The 24,405-nt window shown below is 49.2% G+C and overlaps 2 protein-coding genes across 2 annotated transcripts; both read left to right on the top strand.

Moving 5' to 3' along the window:
* Positions 1-77: 77 nt before the first annotated feature.
* On the top strand, positions 78-2,202 carry LOC110382822 (titin). Its single transcript, XM_049840048.2, has 2 exons — positions 78-194; positions 562-2,202. The coding sequence occupies exons 1-2, from the start codon at positions 167-169 to the stop codon at positions 2,163-2,165; spliced, it is 1,632 nt and encodes a 543-aa protein (XP_049696005.2). The 5' UTR covers positions 78-166; the 3' UTR covers positions 2,166-2,202.
* A 1,089-nt stretch (positions 2,203-3,291) lies between these two features.
* On the top strand, positions 3,292-24,174 carry LOC126054407 (uncharacterized PE-PGRS family protein PE_PGRS54). The gene is made up of 19 exons (XM_064043174.1): positions 3,292-3,518; positions 3,967-4,105; positions 4,776-4,800; positions 5,379-5,822; positions 6,131-6,169; positions 6,470-6,568; positions 7,102-7,185; positions 8,219-8,326; positions 8,801-8,893; positions 9,367-9,459; positions 9,773-11,966; positions 12,258-12,444; positions 17,753-17,944; positions 18,365-18,556; positions 18,767-18,958; positions 20,375-20,566; positions 21,311-21,387; positions 21,765-21,999; positions 22,417-24,174. The coding sequence occupies exons 1-19, from the start codon at positions 3,292-3,294 to the stop codon at positions 23,866-23,868; spliced, it is 6,264 nt and encodes a 2,087-aa protein (XP_063899244.1). The 3' UTR covers positions 23,869-24,174.
* The last annotated feature ends 231 nt before the right edge of the window (positions 24,175-24,405 follow it).

The following is a 24,405-nucleotide window of genomic DNA, read 5'->3' as shown; positions in this document are numbered from 1 at the left end:
AGGACATCAGTATTTGTTTAGATCGGGTACTACTGACCAAAGTAAGTTCTTATCGTGTTAAAACAGTTCAGTTTTAAACGAATTCCAACTGTTGAACGATAAAATATTTTATGGTGAAATAAAATCAAATAAATATGTAACCTCTATTTATGAGTCGAGCTGCGATATGTATTTCTTATATTTTTCTCTAATATGTAAGTAACTATTTTATACATATAACTTAAGCTAGAATAAAATAAAAGTAAAGAAAAATAGAAAATACACGCTTTTATAAATGCACGTAAAAACCATTACAAGACTTTTCCATCAAGTTCAAACACAGCTATGATACGATGTTCCATCACGAAGTTCATCATATCTTTCGGCTCCATCATCAGATCAGTTCGACAGTACCATATTATTGTATTGTCATCAGAACTACATACAGCTGTCAATTTTCATGACGCTACGATCCTTGGAAGATGGTTGAATTAGTTACCTTAGATTCCGTTACATAGTTACATACAGGTCGACCTAATAAGTTTTTTAAACACATACTCAAGCGCCATTCATTTGTTTCAGGTTACTCCATATTAGTTACGGTGAACACCTATGTTCTTCTCGCAGCTGACATGGCTGATTTCCGGAGCATAGCAAAAAAATTCGGCCCCTCAAACTTGGCTGATCAAATCGAAGACTTAGTCCAAGACAAATTTGGAGACGACCGTGATGAGCAGTCAGACAGAACGGCTGAATATTCTGACGACGCACAATCACAGAGTCAGATTGTACAGTCCTATGAGGTTACAACAGAAAGACCGAATTATAACTTCCAGACAGACCCACAACCCAAGCCTTTTCGTAGTCAGAACCGATATAAATTGAAAAGTGCACCTGCGATTCATTCGTTAGTTGCTGCACCCCCGATAGTACCACCAGGCTTGAATTTAGATGAAATAGTTGAGAGAGTGAAGCAAAAACTTCAAGAAGAGCTGCTCAACCGAAAGCCCGATGTTCAAGATGTTCTAAGAGATCAGAATGTCAATGCACAAATGGTAAACACAGCACAGCCTGCAACAGTACAAAAACTGCCCCCACCACCACCCCCACCTGTCAAAAAAGTGAAGAATGTCTTCAAACTTACTGGAGCCGATAGTCCTGCACAGTTGCCAATTTATGAAACACCAGTTAACGTAGCTAAAGAAGAACAATACGAGACTACTTATGAAGAACACGACAATAAATTTGTACCAGGACTCGATATTCAAGGCCAGCCAGTAACACCAGATACAGTAAAAAAGGTCAAGTTCTTAAGACCAGAGCAAGGAATTATGAAGAAATTGAGGTTTGTGAAAAAAGTCGCGATGCCAGCGAAGCCGATACAAAGGCAGCCGGTAGCACAAGTACCACAGATACCACATATACAAGAACCAAAATTAGTACAACAGAAGAAGGTATTACAGAAACAGAGGCAGAGACTAACAGCGCAGAAACCAATGAAAAAGAAACGACGAATCCGTGTTTCGGGACCGACAACCCCACAAACGCCAGCGCCTCAAAACGCAGGCGAAAATGCGCCTGAAACTGAAAACTTGGGAGTCTCACCAGCCCCAGGTATATTCGAAGCTGTAGACTTAATCAAATCTAATGACAGCTACGAAGATTATGTCACACCAGAAAAGGAAGAAGCTTTTGAGAGCGATGGGGCTGACACTGCTCCTACAATACCCACAGCAGTTATCGCTCAGAAATTTAAAGTAACACCGACTATTCCAACTAAGGCTACGTTTGCTATAGAAATGGAACCACTAGCTGAAGACATTGAAACTCCACCGAATGAAGAAGTTGAGGAATATGCGGATGAATCACCAGAAACGACCACTATAGAGCCTAAAGCTAAAACTGAAAGCATATCGTTTGAAGAAGGTGAAGTGGACCCTAACGCAACAACAATTGCAGAGGTCACTGTAAAGGGCCAGACTACGAAAAAGATTAAAATGGGTACAATGATACCTACAAGAGAGTATTATAAGCAAAGCAGTCCAAATTATTATGCGAAATTGCCGACAATTGCTGAGAAATATAATTTCCAAGAGCCGATACCAGAGGCGGATAGGGTGCCTGAAAATCTGAAACCTATTGGCAGTCCTCCTTCAAGTATTAACGGGAAAGTTATACTTATTTAGATTTAAGTTCTATTTTCATTAAAAACTGTTGGAAGTCCTTTGTCTTTTTATTTGACACTACTAGTGTCCGTCCACCCGTAGTTTTGCCCGCGTTGAACGGTAAAAAAAGTACCCCATAAAACATTCCTCAAGTATATAGGCTATTAACAAAGAAATATATATTTTAATTGTCCTATAGTTTAACAAACTTTTTACTTCTAGGATACTAATATGCATATATATATACATATATGCATCTAGATAAATCTAGTTAATTAGGTTTTTAACCTACAATAATAAAATAGCTTAAAAAACACTAGAAAACACGCTTTTTTAAATGCGCGTAAAAATCATGATATCAGTTCATATCTTCCGGCTCCATCATCAGATCAGTTCGACAGTACCATATTATTGTATTGTCATCAGAACTACATACAGCTGTCAATTTTCATGTCGCTACGATCCTTGCCAGATGGTTTTAGTTACTTTAGATTCCATTACATAGTTACATACAGGTCGACCTAATAAAAGCGTGTTACAAACAAAAGGTGATTGTTTGTTAATAAAATATGCAAGCTTAAGCACATTATTAATTGTTATTTAATTTATTATTTATTGTATTTACTCAACTGTATTTGCTTAAGTAATCGTACAATGAAAACCATTGACAAAACTCTCGCTTTTGTTATTGACAAATGGATTTACAGTTATAATATATTGTCTGTGGTTATGGTCTTTTGTTTATGGACTGCTAGAATTTTCCCGCGGTTTTCGCCGTGGGAACTATTTGTGTTCGAACGAAAAATCCACTTCCAAAAATACAGGAAAAATATAATTTTATAGTTTGCATCGCTGTAAGCACGTTAACTTGGCGGGTTCCATCTGTCATTTATTTATATGTAAGTACATCCTTTGCAGTTGTTACCTACTAAGAATACAGAAAATTACCCGGGTAACTGGGTTGAGGAGGTCAGATAGGCAGTCGTTACATGAAAAGCACTGAGCTGCATCCGAACATAATTGGGAAAAGGCTAGGCCTTATTTAGTCACCTATTAATGTATCAAAAGGACACACTCAAGATAGACTACTAAATTTTTTGCATCGAACCGAACCTAATAGCATAATTTTTCAATTTTCATCGCACTTATGTCAAACATTTTTTTAATCTTCACGCTGCTGAATATTGATAAAACTACAAATATAAGTAATAAAAGTGAGAAAAGTTCTCGCGTGGCGAAAGACGAACGATACGACACGAAAGATAAAAACGCAGCATGGCAGGCCCTCTACTACATAGATGGACAAGTCTGGCCAAGGGCATCAGAGAGGCTGCCGGGGCTGCGGGATTGTTCGCGCGAGTTACCGCGGCCCTGGTACATAAAAGGCCTACGACGGAACACGGCGATTTTTAGTCAGTAAGACTCTGAGACTCCCTCACCGCTGCTAACCCACAGCGGGAGGGGTCATTTGATGATTTTTGACGTCGTTTAAAAAAAGGGCATCAGAGAACAGAGGAAAAGAATTGCTGCAAATCCAGAAGCTCCGGAAAGACCTTTGAGACGCGATGAAATAAGAGTAAGACATCTTGACTATTCGTATCCTAAAACATTTTGCGCTAGAGAGATAGTTGGTAATGAATTTGGCGTAGCTATATAGAAGTCAAAAGGCTCTTCTAACTTTTCAATATCAATTGTACCTAATCTTTATTGTTTCAAGTATTTTACAAGCATTAATAATACAACACGATTTATTATATTAACAATATTTCATCCCTTTTCAATATAAAAACGACAGTATATAAATCACCGAGTATTTGCACAGTTGCTGCATCGCATGCACTTTAGAATCAGTTGCATATATAAGCTGCACCAGGGTAGGTCTGGTCATCATTCGATCAGTTGGTGGTTCCACCGCTGACATGGGTGCTATCAAGGTCCTCATTGGGCTGTGGCTGCTCAGTGTAAGTAGTTCTTTACTATTTTTATCATCTGCCTTTCATTATAACATCACTAGAAGTTTTCTCGTGGTTCCACCCTCGTCTTATAGGAACTACTGCCCGTATCGGGATAAAATATAACCTATGGCACTCAGAAACATTGTAGCTTTCTAGCAAAGCAAAGCAAAGATTACACCCTACATATAAACTGAGAAATTTTACCTCTTTAGAGGTATAAAATTAGTGACATCATAATTGTATCATCTGCTTGCTTAGCCTTTTCCCAACTATGTTGAGGTCGGCTTCCAGTCTAACTGGATGCAGCTGAGTACCACTGTTTTTGTCACAATCTTAATTGTGGTTAATTAAATCTATGTACCTAAGAGTGAGTTGCCTGCTGGGGCTGCAGGATTGTCAAAAGAGTTACCACAGCCCTGGTGTCCAAAGGGCTTAAGAAGAAACATGGTGGGGTTCAATCGGTAAGAGTCAGCGGGAGGGGTCACTTGATGATTTCTCATCAAAAAAAAGGGTGGGTTGCCCCAAACCATAACCAGCATCAAATCCCCGATTTGACCAATGGGCGGCAATTTCACGGCTGGTAATGGTTTGGTTATCGTTATAGCCATTAGGTAGGTGCTGCCTATCATAGTTATTATCTTCAATGACTAACTAGAATAATATTTGTTATTTTCAGATCCTGAGCGCAAATGCGTCAAGCAGTAAGTAAATCATGATCAAAATTTGCTTATCCATTAACTATGCTAACGTAAACTTTAAAAAACCTGTGTATTTATTCCATACAAGTAATATCTAAATCCTATCTCTGGTAAGACACAAAAGATAGATAGTTTTATTGAAGTCCACCACTAACCAAAAAGTCTTCATCATCTTCTACATTTAACGCTCATACCTCCTCTGCGTGAGAGGAGGCCTGTGCCCAGCATCATCCTCCGAGCCTTTTTCCCAACTATGTTGGGGTTGGCTTCCAGTCCATACGGATTCAGCTGAGTACCAGTGCTTTACAAGGAGCGACTGCCTATCTGACCTCCTCAACCCAGTTACCCGGGCAGCCCGATACTCCTTGGTTAGACTGGCGTCAGACTTACTGGCTTCGTAACTACTGCCAAGGATGTTCAATGACAGCCGGGACCTACAGTTTAACGTGCCATCCGAAACACAGTCAATGGTGTCTAATTTATACTTAGAATGTACTTAGAAAGCAGACCTGTGCCCAGCAGTGGGACGATAAAAGGCTGTAACATCTACATCTAAACTTACTCATTGTTTCATATAACAGTTCCAGCAGTCCAAAGCGTAAGCATTACTGACGAACAGAGCGACTACAATCAAGATAGCAACGAATCGAAAGCCTACATAAAAGATCAATGGGGCACTCGAGGATATTCAGCTAAAAGCGACTCCGAAAAACTAGATGAATCCAGTTCATCACTTACATCAGATGCCACTGGTACTACTAAAACTGCCAACGCTAGAGGCTTTGCAAATGAAGAAGAAAAACTGAGTAGCTTTTCAGTCAGTGCAGATGGCAGACAGAAGAGTAAATTTGCAAGTGAAAGAGCAGCTAGCGAAGCGTATGATAAGAAGAAGTTTGAATACGTTGGAGCTGATGGTACGGTGGTTAAAAATGAAGAGTCAGATGAATCTGAGAGCAGTTCTACGTCGACTAGTAGTACTACTGTAGTTGAATCGCCGCCGGCTGAGGTGCCGCCGGATCATAAAGGTGAGTGAAATTTAGAGATAGATAAAGTAGTAAGGATGAGTTTAAGGCTGGTTATCAAACCACACCAAGAAAAGTATGTTCATTAGAAACTATCAGAACTTTGTCCTACCTACCGCAAGGCACCGGTTTCTCAAACAGAGAATGAATGAAGCCGATTGGCGATGTCAGACTTTAAAGTCCAGGTTTCTTCAAAACGATTTGCAATTCATCACCATTTCACGGCCATTAGTGTGCAAGATCTACATAACTTTTTAACGGTTTGGGGTCTTACGTATCTTAGCTTATAATTTATTTTTAATTATTTACAGGTCATCACCAAAAAGTCTGGGTGAACGTCGATGTACCAGGTAAGAAATTATTCAAATTTCATTTTTCATAAAAAATACATTCAGCCGCGCGTAAAAGCATTCTTAAATCCATTTTCTGTTATTTAGTCATTTTTGCACTGTTCACTTGATATCCTACTTTTTTTTACCCAAAATCGTCAAATGAATTCCGCTGTGGGTTAGCAGCGGTGAGGGAGTGTCAGACTCTTACTGACTAAAAACCGTCGTGTTCCGTCGTAGACCTTTTATGTACCAGCCGCGGTAACTCGCGCGAACAATCCCGCAGATCCTACATGACTTAAGCAAATCTTTCTTGTTCAGATGTCGCTGGTTCTGGAGAAACCGACTGGTCTGTTGAGGAGAAGTTCGAGACCTTAGAAAATGGGGTACCTTGCGTTTTGATGAAATTTGTAGCTAAAAGTGAGTATACATACCTTTTCGTTTCTCTCTACAATTTTTGTTATTTAAAATCAAACTAGAATTGGCCTGCTTGTAACCCGCCACCCTTTTATGTGGAAAAAAAGAAGCCTGCATGTTATACAGATGTTCAAGCTAGATTACTAAGTAGGTAAGTTTCATCAAAATCCGTCGAAGGAGTTACAAACTCATTCACAAAGTCTCTTATAATATCAGCTACTGACGGCTAGTTCCCTCAAAATTAAATAGGCCTAAAAAACTTCGAGCAGTTGCACGGTTCCAAGGAGTGGGTCTAATGGAGAAGAACCGGCAAGAAGCTGCATAAACCGAATTTAAAACGTGGTGGTAGATTTTTTTTTATATTCTTTTTATTAGCCTATGATGTCCCATTGCTGGGCAAAGGCCTCCCCCATAGCCTTCCATTTTTCTTTGTCTATCGCTATTTGTGGCCAGTCCGAGAGGAAGCTGGCCAGTCCAAGTCTTCTCTCCAGCGTTTTCTTGAAATATTAACTTAACAATTTTCTTTATCTTTCTAGAACCAAAGAAGAGCACTGTTATCAGCAGTTCTTCATCAAGCTCACACAATGCTCATCATAGCTCAAAGTCATCTACTTCCATAAGTAAGTTTATTTTGCTTTTCAGATCATGCACGGCATAATTTTACGATAGTTAAATTTTATAAAAAAAAAGGTAGAGTGATGAATGGTAGTATATGCATGCAACTAAGTTAAGTTTGACTGCCTCGCTGGTCTAGTGGTTGCAAGCGCAGCTGCTGTGCTCGAGTTCTCGGGTTCGATTCCCGGGTCGGGCCGAAATCGCTTTGTGGGTTTTCTTAAACTTTCACAAAGCAGCTCGTTGTCTGGAAGTTGGTGATTGATTCACCCGTGCATCGGAGAGCACGTAAATGTCGGTACCGCGCCTGATCTCTCTCCGGTCGCTATAAGAGTGAAGGAATAGGGAGTGCACCTGTGTCTGCGCAAATGCTCGGGCACTATAATATGTCCTGCGCAGCTGGCTGATCTCCTTAAATGAGAACAGCCGCCGTGGCCAAAATCGGCTGTGGACGCCATTATTTTATTTTGCAACTAAGGCCTATCTCCACCGACAACATAACCTGTCTCTGTGAAACATCAGTTTCAATTCAACAGTCTACTTTAAAAATTGAACGTAAAAATTCTGTCTTAAAAAGTTCCACTAGATTCATCATTACCTCCAAAATAAACTGTCGACCAACCAACAAAATCCTGCAGTTTGGATGCTCAACTTGTCATGCACCCCAAAAATGATAAGTATAGTTATCGGCACTCTTGAGCTCTGACCTACATCTGCGCAGAAGTGATTTATTAGCAAAGAACCAATCCCGAGTGACGGCTATGACGCGATGCGCTGCGGGCCAATCACCGCTTTAGTCCGCCCCCGCGCCTCACTTCATACCAATAAAGGGACCCAATAAATTAATTCTGCGCAGATGTAGGTCAGAGCTCAAGATTCGTGCCGATAACTATAGGATCTAGATGTAGGTTGCTTCTACTCTTTAAAACTCTCACACACAACCACTCGTATTCGTACTTACATATAAATAATTGTATACACGTATACGTAATTATCAGCTCTGGTAAGATTCTAATATCACGAATTTCCTTGTTTCTTCAGCTCCCGGATCACCAAACGTCGGGCCAGGAGGACCAAGGTACCTAGGACCACCGGTAGTAGCTCCTGGAGATAACAATCCTGCTGCAACCCGTCCGGTAGCTATACCAGGTAAATATCTTTGCACAAGCTTCAGCTACGCTGGATGCAGGTCGCCTCCAACAGGTATCTGTGGAGATGTAAGGGGGGGGGGCTATGTTCAGCAGTGGACGTCCTATGGCTGAGATGATGATGATGATGAAGCTTCAGCTTCGAACCCGTGTCCTATAAGAGCTACTGATCAAACCCGTATAAAAAGTAGCCTATATACTTTCTGGAGAAAGGGGATAACTAACATGGTATTTTTAACATTTTCTAACCAGATCAGTAGTTTCAGCTTTCGAGCCAGTCTAGCACACGAAATACTTTTCTGCTTGATGAAATCCTAAATTCATTAATCAGCTTGTAACTTTGGGACAGATTGACACTTTTACTTTAGATCTGGTACTTAGGTTCTCGTTGCTAGAACTACCTCTAGGGTAATTATGCCTATCAGGCACACACAGAATAATATAAATTAATAAACGAATTCCCTTGTTTCTTCAGCTCCAGGATCACCAAACGTCGGGCCAGGAGGACCAGGGTACCTAGGACCACCGGTAGTAGCTCCTGGAGATAGCGGGACGGTAGCTGTACCAGGTAAATATCTTTACACAAGCTTCAGCTACGCTGGATGCAGGTCGCCTCCAACAGGTATCTGTGGAGATGTACGGGGGGGGCCTATGTTCAACAGTGGACGTGCTATAGCTGAGATGATGATGATGATGAAGCTTCAGCTTCGAACCCATGTCCTATAAGAGCTACTGATCAAACCCGTATAAAAAGTAGCCTATATACTTTCTGGAGAAAGGGGATAACTAACATGGTATTTTTAACATTTTCTAACCAGATCAGTAGTTTCAGCTTTCGAGCCAGTCTAGCACACGAAATACTTTTCAGCTTGATGAAATCCTAAATTCATTAATCAGCTTGTAACTTTGAGAGAGATTGACACTTTTACTTTAGATCTGGTACTTAGGTTCTCGTTGCTAGAACTACCTCTAGGGTAATTATGCCTATCAGTTACACACAGAATAATATAAATTAATAAACGAATTCCCTTGTTTCTTCAGCTCCAGGATCACCAAACGTCGGGCCAGGAGGACCAAGGTACCTAGGACCGCCGGTAGTCGCTCCTGGAGATAGCGGGACGGTAGCTGTACCAGGTAAATATCTTTACACAAGTTACACCCGTTTTCAAGAGCTACTGATCGAACCCGGTTAAAATGTAGCCTCTATATACTTTCTGGAGAAAAGGGACAACTAACATGGAACAAAACCTAATCGGATCGGAAGTTTCAGCTTTCGAGTAGGTCTAGCACACGAAATACTTTTCAGCTTGATACAGGATTTGAAATTAAATGAGAAATGTATTCCCTAATTTCTACCAACATTCTAGGAAAACAAGATCCTTGAAATAAGGGCATAAGAAGACATGTTTTCAAACATTTTATAACACATAACTTTTTCTGTCCCCAGCTTCTTCTTCACCAATCATCATCCAAGGTCGGGATACCACTTCGGTCGGTTCTGTGACCACTACCAGCGCAACAAGTGCTGGTCCAAACGGAGCTCAGTCTACATCTGGGGGCAGTATCAATGTTGGTCAAACATCTTCAGGTATCGACGTAGTTATTGGACCCTCTAGTGGATCAGGCAGCCCAGCCATAATCGTGCAAGGACGGGACACAACTCAAGTTGCTTCGGCTAATTCTAACGGTGCAAGCGTTGTTGGTCCCAATGGAGCTCAGTCTACATCGGGGGGCAGTGTCAATGTTGGGCAAACTTCTTCAGGTATTGATGTAGTTATTGGACCCGGTAATAACGGTGGATCAGGAAACCAAGTAACTATCGTCCAAGGAGGAGACACTTCCCAGGTCGGTTCAACAGTAGCGAACGGTGCCAGTGGCACTGATGGAAATGGCGCTTGGACGGCAAATGGTGGCTCCAGCAATGTTGGCCAAACCACTTCTGGCACAGACGTAGTTACTACTGGCAACGACAACGGATGGTACGGACCAGGAGGTCAAACGACCGTCGTCCAAGGAGGAGACACTTCCCAGGTTGGTTCAACGGTAGCAAACGGTGCCAGTGGCACTGATAACAATGGCCCTTGGCCGGCAAATGGCAATGGCGCTTGGACGGCAAATGGTGGCTCCAGCAATGTTGGCCAAACCACTTCTGGCACAGACGTAGTTACTACTGGCAACGACAACGGATGGTACGGACCAGGAGGTCAAACGACCGTCGTCCAAGGAGGAGACACTTCCCAGGTTGGTTCAACGGTAGCAAACGGTGCCAGTGGCACTGATAACAATGGCCCTTGGCCGGCAAATGGCAATGGCGCTTGGACGGCAAATGGTGGCTCCAGCAATGTTGGCCAAACCACTTCTGGCACAGACGTAGTTGCTACTGGCAACGACAACGGATGGTACGGACCAGGAGACCAAACGACCGTCGTCCAAGGAGGAGACACTTCCCAGGTCGGTTCAACGGCAGTAAACGGTGCCAGTGGTACTGGCACTGATGGCAATGGCCCTTGGCCGGCAAATGGCAATGGCGCTTGGACGGCAAATGGTGGGTCCAGCAATGTTGGCCAAACCACTTCTGGCACAGACGTAGTTGCTACTGGCAACGACAACGGATGGTACGGACCAGGAGGTCAAACGACCGTCGTCCAAGGAGGAGACACTTCCCAGGTCGGTTCAACGGCAGTAAACGGTGCCAGTGGCACTGGCACTGATGGAAATGGCGCTTGGACGGCAAATGGTGGCTCCAGCAATGTTGGCCAAACCACTTCTGGCACAGACGTAGTTGCTACTGGCAACGACAACGGATGGTACGGACCAGGAGACCAAACGACCGTCGTCCAAGGAGGAGACACTTCCCAGGTCGGTTCAACGGCAGTAAACGGTGCCAGTGGTACTGGCACTGATGGCAATGGCCCTTGGCCGGCAAATGGCAATGGTGCTTGGACGGCAAATGGTGGGTCCAGCAATGTTGGCCAAACCACTTCTGGCACAGACCTAGTTACTACTGGCAACGACAACGGATGGTACGGACCAGGAGGTCAAACGACCGTCGTCCAAGGAGGAGACACTTCCCAGGTCGGTTCAACGGTAGCAAACGGTGCCAGTGGCACTGATGGCAATGGCGCTTGGCCGGCAAATGGCAATGGCGCTTGGACGGCAAATGGTGGCTCCAGCAATGTTGGCCAAACCACTTCTGGCACAGACGTAGTTGCTACTGGCAACGACAACGGATGGTACGGACCAGGAGACCAAACGACCGTCGTCCAAGGAGGAGACACTTCCCAGGTCGGTTCAACGGCAGTAAACGGTGCCAGTGGTACTGGCACTGATGGCAATGGCCCTTGGCCGGCAAATGGCAATGGTGCTTGGACGGCAAATGGTGGGTCCAGCAATGTTGGCCAAACCACTTCTGGCACAGACCTAGTTACTACTGGCAACGACAACGGATGGTACGGACCAGGAGGTCAAACGACCGTCGTCCAAGGAGGAGACACTTCCCAGGTCGGTTCAACGGCAGTAAACGGTGCCAGTGGCACTGGCACTGATGGAAATGGCGCTTGGACAGCAAATGGTGGCTCCAGCAATGTTGGCCAAACCACTTCTGGCACAGACGTAGTTACTACTGGCAACGACAACGGATGGTACGGCCCAGGAGGTCAAACGACCGTCGTCCAAGGAGGAGACACTTCCCAGGTCGGTTCAACGGTAGCAAACGGTGCCAGTGGCACTGATGGCAATGGCGCTTGGCCGGCAAATGGCAATGGCGCTTGGACGGCAAATGGTGGCTCCAGCAATGTTGGCCAAACCACTTCTGGCACAGACGTAGTTACTACTGGCAACGACAACGGATGGTACGGACCAGGAGGTCAAACGACCGTCGTCCAAGGAGGAGACACTTCCCAGGTCGGTTCAACGGCAGTAAACGGTGCCAGTGGTACTGGCACTGATGGCAATGGCCCTTGGCCGGCAAATGGCAATGGCGCTTGGACGGCAAATGGTGGCTCCAGCAATGTTGGCCAAACCACTTCTGGCACAGACGTAGTTACTACTGGCAACGACAACGGATGGTACGGACCAGGAGACCAAACGACCGTGGTCCAAGGAGGAGACACTTCCCAGGTCGGTTCAACGGCAGTAAACGGTGCCAGTGGCACTGATAACAATGGCCCTTGGCCGGCAAATGGCAATGGCGCTTGGACGGCAAATGGTGGCTCCAGCAATGTTGGCCAAACCACTTCTGGCACAGACGTAGTTGCTACTGGCAACGACAACGGATGGTACGGACCAGGAGGTCAAACGACCGTCGTCCAAGGAGGAGACACTTCCCAGGTCGGTTCAACGGCAGTAAACGGTGCCAGTGGCACTGATAACAATGGCCCTTGGCCGGCAAATGGCAATGGCGCTTGGACAGCAAATGGTGGCTCCAGCAATGTTGGCCAAACCACTTCTGGCACAGACGTAGTTGCTACTGGCAACGACAACGGATGGTACGGACCAGGAGGTCAAACGACCGTCGTCCAAGGAGGAGACACTTCCCAGGTCGGTTCAACGGTAGCAAACGGTGCCAGTGGCACTGATAACAATGGCCCTTGGCCGGCAAATGGCAATGGCGCTTGGACGGCAAATGGTGGCTCCAGCAATGTTGGCCAAACCACTTCTGGCACAGACGTAGTTACTACTGGCAACGACAACGGATGGTACGGACCAGGAGGTCAAACGACCGTCGTCCAAGGAGGAGACACTTCCCAGGTCGGTTCAACGGCAGTAAACGGTGCCAGTGGCACTGGCACTGATGGAAATGGCGCTTGGACGGCAAATGGTGGCTCCAGCAATGTTGGCCAAACCACTTCTGGCACAGACGTAGTTGCTACTGGCAACGACAACGGATGGTACGGACCAGGAGGTCAAACGACCGTCGTCCAAGGAGGAGACACTTCCCAGGTCGGTTCAACGGCAGTAAACGGTGCCAGTGGCACTGATAACAATGGCCCTTGGCCGGCAAATGGCAATGGCGCTTGGACGGCAAATGGTGGCTCCAGCAATGTTGGCCAAACCACTTCTGGCACAGACGTAGTTGCTACTGGCAACGACAACGGATGGTACGGACCAGGAGGTCAAACGACCGTCGTCCAAGGAGGAGACACTTCCCAGGTCGGTTCAACGGCAGTAAACGGTGCCAGTGGCACTGGCACTGATGGAAATGGCGCTTGGACGGCAAATGGTGGCTCCAGCAATGTTGGCCAAACCACTTCTGGCACAGACGTAGTTACTACTGGCAACGACAACGGATGGTACGGACCAGGAGACCAAACGACCGTCGTCCAAGGAGGAGACACTTCCCAGGTCGGTTCAACGGCAGTAAACGGTGCCAGTGGCACTGATAACAATGGCCCTTGGCCGGCAAATGGCAATGGCGCTTGGACAGCAAATGGTGGCTCCAGCAATGTTGGCCAAACCACTTCTGGCACAGACGTAGTTGCTACTGGCAACGACAACGGATGGTACGGACCAGGAGGTCAAACGACCGTCGTCCAAGGAGGAGACACTTCCCAGGTCGGTTCAACGGTAGCAAACGGTGCCAGTGGCACTGATGGCAATGGCGCTTGGCCGGCAAATGGCAATGGCGCTTGGACGGCAAATGGTGGCTCCAGCAATGTTGGCCAAACCACTTCTGGCACAGACGTAGTTACTACTGGCAACGACAACGGATGGTACGGACCAGGAGGTCAAACGACCGTCGTCCAAGGAGGAGACACTTCCCAGGTCGGTTCAACGGCAGTAAACGGTGCCAGTGGCACTGGCACTGATGGAAATGGCGCTTGGACGGCAAATGGTGGCTCCAGCAATGTTGGCCAAACCACTTCTGGCACAGACGTAGTTACTACTGGCAACGACAACGGATGGTACGGACCAGGAGGTCAAACGACCGTCGTCCAAGGAGGAGACACTTCCCAGGTCGGTTCAACGGTAGCAAACGGTGCCAGTGGCACTGATAACAATAGCCCTTGGCCGGCAAATGGCAATGGCGCTTGGACGGCAAATGGTGGCTCCAGCAATGTTGGCCAAACCACTTCTGGCACAGACCTAGTTACTACTGGCAACGACAACGGATGGTACGGACCAGGAGGTCAAACGACCGTCGTCCAAGGAGGAGACACTTCCCAGGTCGGTTCAACGGTAGCAAACGGTGCCAGTGGCACTGGCACTGATGGCAATGGCCCTTGGCCGGCAAATGGCAATGGCGCCTGGACGGCAAATGGTGGCTCCAGCAATGTTGGCCAAACCACTTCTGGCACAGACGTAGTTACTACTGGCAACGACAACGGATGGTACGGACCAGGAGGTCAAACGACCGTCGTCCAAGGAGGAGACACTTCCCAGGTCGGTTCAACGGTAGCAAACGGTGCCAGTGGCACTGGCACTGATGGCAATGGCGCTTGGACGGCAAATGGTGGCTCCAGCAATGTTGGCCAAACCACTTCTGGCACAGACGTAGTTACTTCTGGCAACGACAACGGATGGTACGGACCAGGAGGTCAAACGACCGTCGTCCAAGGAGGAGACACTTCCCAGGTCGGTTCAACGGCAGTAAACGGTGCCAGTGGCACTGGCACTGATGGAAATGGCGCTTGGACAGCAAATGGTGGCTCCAGCAATGTTGGCCAAACCACTTCTGGCACAGACGTAGTTACAACTGGCAACGACAACGGATGGTACGGACCAGGAGGTCAAACGACCGTCGTCCAAGGAGGAGACACTTCCCAGGTCGGTTCAACGGTAGCAAACGGTGCCAGTGGCACTGATAACAATGGCCCTTGGCCGGCAAATGGCAATGGCGCTTGGACGGCAAATGGTGGCTCCAGCAATGTTGGCCAAACCACTTCTGGCACAGACCTAGTTACTACTGGCAACAACAACGGATGGTACGGACCAGGAGGTCAAACGACCGTCGTCCAAGGAGGAGACACTTCCCAGGTCGGTTCAACGGTAGCAAACGGTGCCAGTGGCACTGGCACTGATGGCAATGGCCCTTGGCCGGCAAATGGCAATGGCGCTTGGACGGCAAATGGTGGCTCCAGCAATGTTGGCCAAACCACTTCTGGCACAGACGTAGTTACAACTGGCAACGACAACGGATGGTACGGACCAGGAGGTCAAACGACCGTCGTCCAAGGAGGAGACACTTCCCAGGTCGGTTCAACGGTAGCAAACGGTGCCAGTGGCACTGATAACAATGGCCCTTGGCCGGCAAATGGCAATGGCGCTTGGACGGCAAATGGTGGCTCCAGCAATGTTGGCCAAACCACTTCTGGCACAGACGTAGTTGCTACTGGCAACGACAACGGATGGTACGGACCAGGAGGTCAAACGACCGTCGTCCAAGGAGGAGACACTTCCCAGGTCGGTTCAACGGTAGCAAACGGTGCAAGTGGCACTGATAACAATAGCCCTTGGCCGGCAAATGGCAATGGCGCTTGGACGGCAAATGGTGGCTCCAGCAATGTTGGCCAAACCACTTCTGGCACAGACCTAGTTACTACTGGCAACGACAACGGATGGTACGGACCAGGAGGTCAAACGACCGTCGTCAAGGAGGAGACACTTCCCAGGTCGGTTCAACGGCAGTAAACGGTGCCAGTGGCACTGGCACTGATGGAAATGGCGCTTGGACAGCAAATGGTGGCTCCAGCAATGTTGGCCAAACCACTTCTGGCACAGACGTAGTTACTACTGGCAACGACAACGGATGGTACGGACCAGGAGGTCAAACGACCGTCGTCCAAGGAGGAGACACTTCCCAGGTCGGTTCAACGGCAGTAAACGGTGCCAGTGGCACTGGCACTGATGGCAATGGCGCTTGGACAGCAAATGGTGGCTCCAGCAATGTTGGCCAAACCACTTCTGGCACAGACGTAGTTACTACTGGCAACGACAACGGATGGTACGGACCAGGAGGTCAAACGACCGTCGTCCAAGGAGGAGACACTTCCCAGGTCGGTTCAACGGCAGTAAACGGTGCCAGTGGCACTGGAACTGATGGAAATGGCGCTTGGACAGCAAATGGTGGCTCCAGCAATGTTGGCCAAACCACTTCTGGCACAGACGTAGTTACAACTGGCAACGACAACGGATGGTACGGCCCAGGACCCCAAACGACCGTCGTCCAAGGAGGAGACACTTCCCAGGTCGGTTCAACGGTAGCAAACGGTGCCAGTGGCACTGATAACAATGGCCCTTGGCCGGCAAATGGCAATGGCGCTTGGACGGCAAATGGTGGCTCCAGCAATGTTGGCCAAACCACTTCTGGCACAGACGTAGTTACAACTGGCAACGACAACGGATGGTACGGACCAGGAGGTCAAACGACCGTCGTCCAAGGAGGAGACACTTCCCAGGTCGGTTCAACGGCAGTAAACGGTGCCAGTGGCACTGGCACTGATGGAAATGGCGCTTGGACAGCAAATGGTGGCTCCAGCAATGTTGGCCAAACCACTTCTGGCACAGACCTAGTTACTACTGGCAACGACAACGGATGGTACGGACCAGGAGGTCAAACGACCGTCGTCCAAGGAGGAGACACTTCCCAGGTCGGTTCAACGGTAGCAAACGGTGCCAGTGGCACTGATAACAATGGCCCTTGGCCGGCAAATGGCAATGGCGCTTGGACGGCAAATGGTGGCTCCAGCAATGTTGGCCAAACCACTTCTGGCACAGACGTAGCTACTACTGGCAACGACAACGGATGGTACGGACCAGGAGGTCAAACGACCGTCGTCCAGGAGGAGACACTTCCCAGGTCGGTTCAACGGTAGCAAACGGTGCCAGTGGCACTGATAACAATGGCCCTTGGCCGGCAAATGGCAATGGCGCTTGGACGGCAAATGGTGGCTCCAGCAATGTTGGCCAAACCACTTCTGGCACAGACGTAGCTACTACTGGCAACGACAACGGATGGTACGGCCCAGGACCCCAAACGACCGTCGTCCAAGGAGGAGACACTTCCCAGGTCGGTTCAACGGTAGCAAACGGTGCCAGTGGCACTGATAACAATAGCCCTTGGCCGGCAAATGGCAATGGCGCTTGGACGGCAAATGGTGGCTCCAGCAATGTTGGCCAAACCACTTCTGGCACAGACCTAGTTACTACTGGCAACGACAACGGATGGTACGGACCAGGAGGTCAAACGACCGTCGTCCAAGGAGGAGACACTTCCCAGGTCGGTTCAACGGCAGTAAACGGTGCCAGTGGCACTGATAACAATGGCCCTTGGCCGGCAAATGGCAATGGCGCTTGGACGGCAAATGGTGGCTCCAGCAATGTTGGCCAAACCACTTCTGGCACAGACGTAGCTACTACTGGCAACGACAACGGATGGTACGGACCAGGAGGTCAAACGACCGTCGTCCAAGGAGGAGACACTTCCCAGGTCGGTTCAACGGCAGTAAACGGTGCCAGTGGCACTGGCACTGATGGAAATGGCGCTTGGACAGCAAATGGTGGCTCCAGCAATGTTGGCCAAACCGCTTCTGGCACAGACGTAGTTACTACTGGCAACGACAACGGATGGTACGGCCCAGGACCCCAAACGACCGTCGTCCAAGGAGGAGACACTTCCCAGGTCGGTTCAACGGTAGCAAACGGTGCCAGTGGCACTGATAACAATAGCCCTTGGCCGGCAAATGGCAATGGCGCTTGGACGGCAAATGGTGGCTCCAGCAATGTTGGCCAAACCACTTCTGGCACAGACCTAGTTACTACTGGCAACGACAACGGATGGTACGGACCAGGAGGTCAAACGACCGTCGTCCAAGGAGGAGACACTTCCCAGGTCGGTTCAACGGCAGTAAACGGTGCCAGTGGCACTGATAACAATGGCCCTTGGCCGGCAAATGGCAATGGCGCTTGGACGGCAAATGGTGGCTCCAGCAATGTTGGCCAAACCACTTCTGGCACAGACGTAGCTACTACTGGCAACGACAACGGATGGTACGGACCAGGAGGTCAAACGACCGTCGTCCAAGGAGGAGACACTTCCCAGGTCGGTTCAACGGCAGTAAACGGTGCCAGTGGCACTGGAACTGATGGAAATGGCGCTTGGACAGCAAATGGTGGCTCCAGCAATGTTGGCCAAACCACTTCTGGCACAGACGTAGTTACAACTGGCAACGACAACGGATGGTACGGCCCAGGACCCCAAACGACCGTCGTCCAAGGAGGAGACACTTCCCAGGTCGGTTCAACGGTAGCAAATGGTGCCAGTGGCACTGATAACAATGGCCCTTGGCCGGCAAATGGCAATGGCGCTTGGACGGCAAATGGTGGCTCCAGCAATGTTGGCCAAACCACTTCTGGCACAGACCTAGTTACTACTGGCAACGACAACGGATGGTACGGACCAGGAGATCAAACGACCGTCGTCCAAGGAGGAGACACTTCCCAGGTCGGTTCAACGGCAGTAAACGGTGCCAGTGGCACTGGCACTGATGGAAATGGCGCTTGGACAGCAAATGGTGGCTCCAGCAATGTTGGCCAAACCACTTCTGGCACAGACGTAGTTACTACTGGCAACGACAACGGATGGTACGGCCCAGGACCCCAAACGACCGTCGTCCAAGGAGGAGACACTTCCCAGGTCGGTTCAACGGTAGCAAACGGTGCCAGTGGCACTGATAACAATGGCCCTTGGCCGGCAAATGGCAATGGCGCTTGGACGGCAAATGGTGGCTCCAGCAATGTTGGCCAAACCACTTCTGGCACAGACGTAGCTACTACTGGCAACGACAACGGATGGTACGGACCAGGAGGTCAAACGACCGTCGTCCAAGGAGGAGACACTTCCCAGGTCGGTTCAACGGTAGCAAACGGTGCCAGTGGCACTGATAACAATAGCCCTTGGCCGGCAAATGGCAATGGCGCTTGGACGGGAAATGGTGGCTCCAGCAATGTTGGCCAAACCACTTCTGGCACAGACGTAGTTACTACTGGCAACGACAACGGATGGTACGGCCCAGGACCCCAAACGACCGTCGTCCAAGGAGGAGACACTTCCCAGGTCGGTTCAACGGCAGTAAACGGTGCCAGTGGCACTGATAACAATGGCCCTTGGCCGGCAAATGGCAATGGCGCTTGGACGGCAAATGGTGGCTCCAGCAATGTTGGCCAAACCACTTCTGGCACAGACCTAGTTACTACTGGCAACGACAACGGATGGTACGGACCAGGAGGTCAAACGACCGTCGTCCAAGGAGGAGACACTTCCCAGGTCGGTTCAACGGCAGTAAACGGTGCCAGTGGCACTGGCACTGATGGAAATGGCGCTTGGACAGCAAATGGTGGCTCCAGCAATGTTGGCCAAACCACTTCTGGCACAGACGTAGTTACTACTGGCAACGACAACGGATGGTACGGACCAGGAGGTCAAACGACCGTCGTCCAAGGAGGAGACACTTCCCAGGTCGGTTCAACGGCAGTAAACGGTGCCAGTGGCACTGATAACAATGGCCCTTGGCCGGCAAATGGCAATGGCGCTTGGACGGCAAATGGTGGCTCCAGCAATGTTGGCCAAACCACTTCTGGCACAGACCTAGTTACTACTGGCAACGACAACGGATGGTACGGACCAGGAGGTCAAACGACCGTCGTCCAAGGAGGAGACACTTCCCAGGTCGGTTCAACGGCAGTAAACGGTGCCAGTGGCACTGGCACTGATGGAAATGGCGCTTGGACAGCAAATGGTGGCTCCAGCAATGTTGGCCAAACCACTTCTGGCACAGACGTAGTTACTACTGGCAACGACAACGGATGGTACGGACCAGGAGGTCAAACGACCGTCGTCCAAGGAGGAGACACTTCCCAGGTCGGTTCAACGGCAGTAAACGGTGCCAGTGGCACTGGCACTGATGGCAATGGCGCTTGGACAGCAAATGGTGGCTCCAGCAATGTTGGCCAAACCACTTCTGGCACAGACGTAGTTACTACTGGCAACGACAACGGATGGTACGGACCAGGAGGTCAAACGACCGTCGTCCAAGGAGGAGACACTTCCCAGGTCGGTTCAACGGCAGTAAACGGTGCCAGTGGCACTGGAACTGATGGAAATGGCGCTTGGACAGCAAATGGTGGCTCCAGCAATGTTGGCCAAACCACTTCTGGCACAGACGTAGTTACAACTGGCAACGACAACGGATGGTACGGCCCAGGACCCCAAACGACCGTCGTCCAAGGAGGAGACACTTCCCAGGTCGGTTCAACGGTAGCAAACGGTGCCAGTGGCACTGATAACAATGGCCCTTGGCCGGCAAATGGCAATGGCGCTTGGACGGCAAATGGTGGCTCCAGCAATGTTGGCCAAACCACTTCTGGCACAGACGTAGTTACAACTGGCAACGACAACGGATGGTACGGACCAGGAGGTCAAACGACCGTCGTCCAAGGAGGAGACACTTCCCAGGTCGGTTCAACGGCAGTAAACGGTGCCAGTGGCACTGGCACTGATGGAAATGGCGCTTGGACAGCAAATGGTGGCTCCAGCAATGTTGGCCAAACCACTTCTGGCACAGACCTAGTTACTACTGGCAACGACAACGGATGGTACGGACCAGGAGGTCAAACGACCGTCGTCAAGGAGGAGACACTTCCCAGGTCGGTTCAACGGTAGCAAACGGTGCCAGTGGCACTGATAACAATGGCCCTTGGCCGGCAAATGGCAATGGCGCTTGGACGGCAAATGGTGGCTCCAGCAATGTTGGCCAAACCACTTCTGGCACAGACGTAGCTACTACTGGCAACGACAACGGATGGTACGGACCAGGAGGTCAAACGACCGTCGTCCAAGGAGGAGACACTTCCCAGGTCGGTTCAACGGTAGCAAACGGTGCCAGTGGCACTGATAACAATGGCCCTTGGCCGGCAAATGGCAATGGCGCTTGGACGGCAAATGGTGGCTCCAGCAATGTTGGCCAAACCACTTCTGGCACAGACGTAGCTACTACTGGCAACGACAACGGATGGTACGGCCCAGGACCCCAAACGACCGTCGTCCAAGGAGGAGACACTTCCCAGGTCGGTTCAACGGTAGCAAACGGTGCCAGTGGCACTGATAACAATAGCCCTTGGCCGGCAAATGGCAATGGCGCTTGGACGGCAAATGGTGGCTCCAGCAATGTTGGCCAAACCACTTCTGGCACAGACCTAGTTACTACTGGCAACGACAACGGATGGTACGGACCAGGAGGTCAAACGACCGTCGTCCAAGGAGGAGACACTTCCCAGGTCGGTTCAACGGCAGTAAACGGTGCCAGTGGCACTGATAACAATGGCCCTTGGCCGGCAAATGGCAATGGCGCTTGGACGGCAAATGGTGGCTCCAGCAATGTTGGCCAAACCACTTCTGGCACAGACGTAGCTACTACTGGCAACGACAACGGATGGTACGGACCAGGAGGTCAAACGACCGTCGTCCAAGGAGGAGACACTTCCCAGGTCGGTTCAACGGCAGTAAACGGTGCCAGTGGCACTGGCACTGATGGAAATGGCGCTTGGACAGCAAATGGTGGCTCCAGCAATGTTGGCCAAACCGCTTCTGGCACAGACGTAGTTACTACTGGCAACGACAACGGATGGTACGGCCCAGGACCCCAAACGACCGTCGTCCAAGGAGGAGACACTTCCCAGGTCGGTTCAACGGTAGCAAACGGTGCCAGTGGCACTGATAACAATAGCCCTTGGCCGGCAAATGGCAATGGCGCTTGGACGGCAAATGGTGGCTCCAGCAATGTTGGCCAAACCACTTCTGGCACAGACCTAGTTACTACTGGCAACGACAACGGATGGTACGGACCAGGAGGTCAAACGACCGTCGTCCAAGGAGACACTTCCCAGGTCGGTTCAACGGCAGTAAACGGTGCCAGTGGCACTGATAACAATGGCCCTTGGCCGGCAAATGGCAATGGCGCTTGGACGGCAAATGGTGGCTCCAGCAATGTTGGCCAAACCACTTCTGGCACAGACGTAGCTACTACTGGCAACGACAACGGATGGTACGGACCAGGAGGTCAAACGACCGTCGTCCAAGGAGGAGACACTTCCCAGGTCGGTTCAACGGCAGTAAACGGTGCCAGTGGCACTGGAACTGATGGAAATGGCGCTTGGACAGCAAATGGTGGCTCCAGCAATGTTGGCCAAACCACTTCTGGCACAGACGTAGTTACAACTGGCAACGACAACGGATGGTACGGCCCAGGACCCCAAACGACCGTCGTCCAAGGAGGAGACACTTCCCAGGTCGGTTCAACGGTAGCAAATGGTGCCAGTGGCACTGATAACAATGGCCCTTGGCCGGCAAATGGCAATGGCGCTTGGACGGCAAATGGTGGCTCCAGCAATGTTGGCCAAACCACTTCTGGCACAGACCTAGTTACTACTGGCAACGACAACGGATGGTACGGACCAGGAGATCAAACGACCGTCGTCCAAGGAGGAGACACTTCCCAGGTCGGTTCAACGGCAGTAAACGGTGCCAGTGGCACTGGCACTGATGGAAATGGCGCTTGGACAGCAAATGGTGGCTCCAGCAATGTTGGCCAAACCACTTCTGGCACAGACGTAGTTACTACTGGCAACGACAACGGATGGTACGGCCCAGGACCCCAAACGACCGTCGTCCAAGGAGGAGACACTTCCCAGGTCGGTTCAACGGTAGCAAACGGTGCCAGTGGCACTGATAACAATGGCCCTTGGCCGGCAAATGGCAATGGCGCTTGGACGGCAAATGGTGGCTCCAGCAATGTTGGCCAAACCACTTCTGGCACAGACGTAGCTACTACTGGCAACGACAACGGATGGTACGGACCAGGAGGTCAAACGACCGTCGTCCAAGGAGGAGACACTTCCCAGGTCGGTTCAACGGTAGCAAACGGTGCCAGTGGCACTGATAACAATAGCCCTTGGCCGGCAAATGGCAATGGCGCTTGGACGGGAAATGGTGGCTCCAGCAATGTTGGCCAAACCACTTCTGGCACAGACGTAGTTACTACTGGCAACGACAACGGATGGTACGGCCCAGGACCCCAAACGACCGTCGTCCAAGGAGGAGACACTTCCCAGGTCGGTTCAACGGTAGCAAATGGTGCCAGTGGCACTGGCACTGATGGCAATGGCGCTTGGACGGCAAATGGTGGCTCCAGCAATGTTGGCCAAACCACTTCTGGCACAGACGTAGTTATTGCTCTAAACGGTGGATCAGGAAGCCCAGTCTTAATCGTCCAGGGTGGAGACACTACCCAAGTTGGTTCAACGACAGCAAACGCTGCTAGTGGTACTGACCTTGATCAACCCGGGCCTATTGTCATTGATGATGAGGATATAGCTGATGATTGGACCGGAGATGTGGAAGAAACTCAGATTGCCCCAACTGTGGTTGGATGGAGTAAGGATCGAAGACCTATTATCATTCCTCGTCGACGATGCAGAGGGTCGATATGCATTTGTTACGGCCATGTTAGAGATATACCAAGACAACTGCGCAGACAAATTGGACTTTAGATGTCCCAGATCTTTGTAAGCTTATTTCTATAATCTGTCTATCCATGGTTTGCGCACTGGAGATAGAACTAGTTAATGTCTTTAAGTCAATAGATTGAGATAGGTTATAGAAATCTTTTGTATGCTTACTCTGGACATTTTGACATATGTTGTGTGCTATAAAGTATTGTAACGCCAACCCATATTTTAATATGTATTGTATTTATCTTTATCGAGCAAGTGTAAAAATCCTAACTCGTTTAGGGCCCAAAAAAAATGTTTTTTATGCTATTTTTCAATAAATATATTTTATTCTATGTATCATAATTTGTTTGTATTTTTTTTCTTCGCTACTTAGGAGGTACCTACCTAGACTTTACAGCAATTTGCAATATTGCAATTTTTTTATCTCTAAATATCATTGTGCAGTCTTCATATCAATATTAACCTTTTACGACAATTTTGCACAGATTCATAATTATGAAATTAACCGTCTCATTCTCTCTCCATCCATACTCTTCTGCAACGGCGGATCCAGGGGGTAGGTCACAAGGTCAT

Source organism: Helicoverpa armigera, chromosome 31 (assembly GCF_030705265.1).
Source record: "Helicoverpa armigera isolate CAAS_96S chromosome 31, ASM3070526v1, whole genome shotgun sequence".
Classification (NCBI taxonomy): Eukaryota; Metazoa; Arthropoda; class Insecta; order Lepidoptera; family Noctuidae; genus Helicoverpa; species Helicoverpa armigera.
Note: the sequence above shows the minus strand (reverse complement) of the source record. Positions and strands in the feature narration are given on the sequence as shown.

What these genes read in the sequence shown, in the direction of transcription:
- LOC110382822 (XM_049840048.2), top strand. Translation starts at nt 167, where the DNA reads ATGTATTTCTTATATTTTTCTCTAATAT. An exon ending in CTTATATTTTTCTCTAATAT is followed by an intron (nt 195 to 561) that starts GTAAGTAACTAT and finishes CATTTGTTTCAG; the next exon opens with GTTACTCCATATTAGTTACG.
- LOC126054407 (XM_064043174.1), top strand. Translation starts at nt 3,292, where the DNA reads ATGTCAAACATTTTTTTAATCTTCACGCTGCTGAATATTGATAAAACT. An exon ending in CGCGAGTTACCGCGGCCCTG is followed by an intron (nt 3,519 to 3,966) that starts GTACATAAAAGG and finishes GTATTTGCACAG; the next exon opens with TTGCTGCATCGCATGCACTT. An exon ending in AAGGAGGAGACACTTCCCAG is followed by an intron (nt 17,945 to 18,364) that starts GTCGGTTCAACG and finishes GACACTTCCCAG; the next exon opens with GTCGGTTCAACGGCAGTAAA.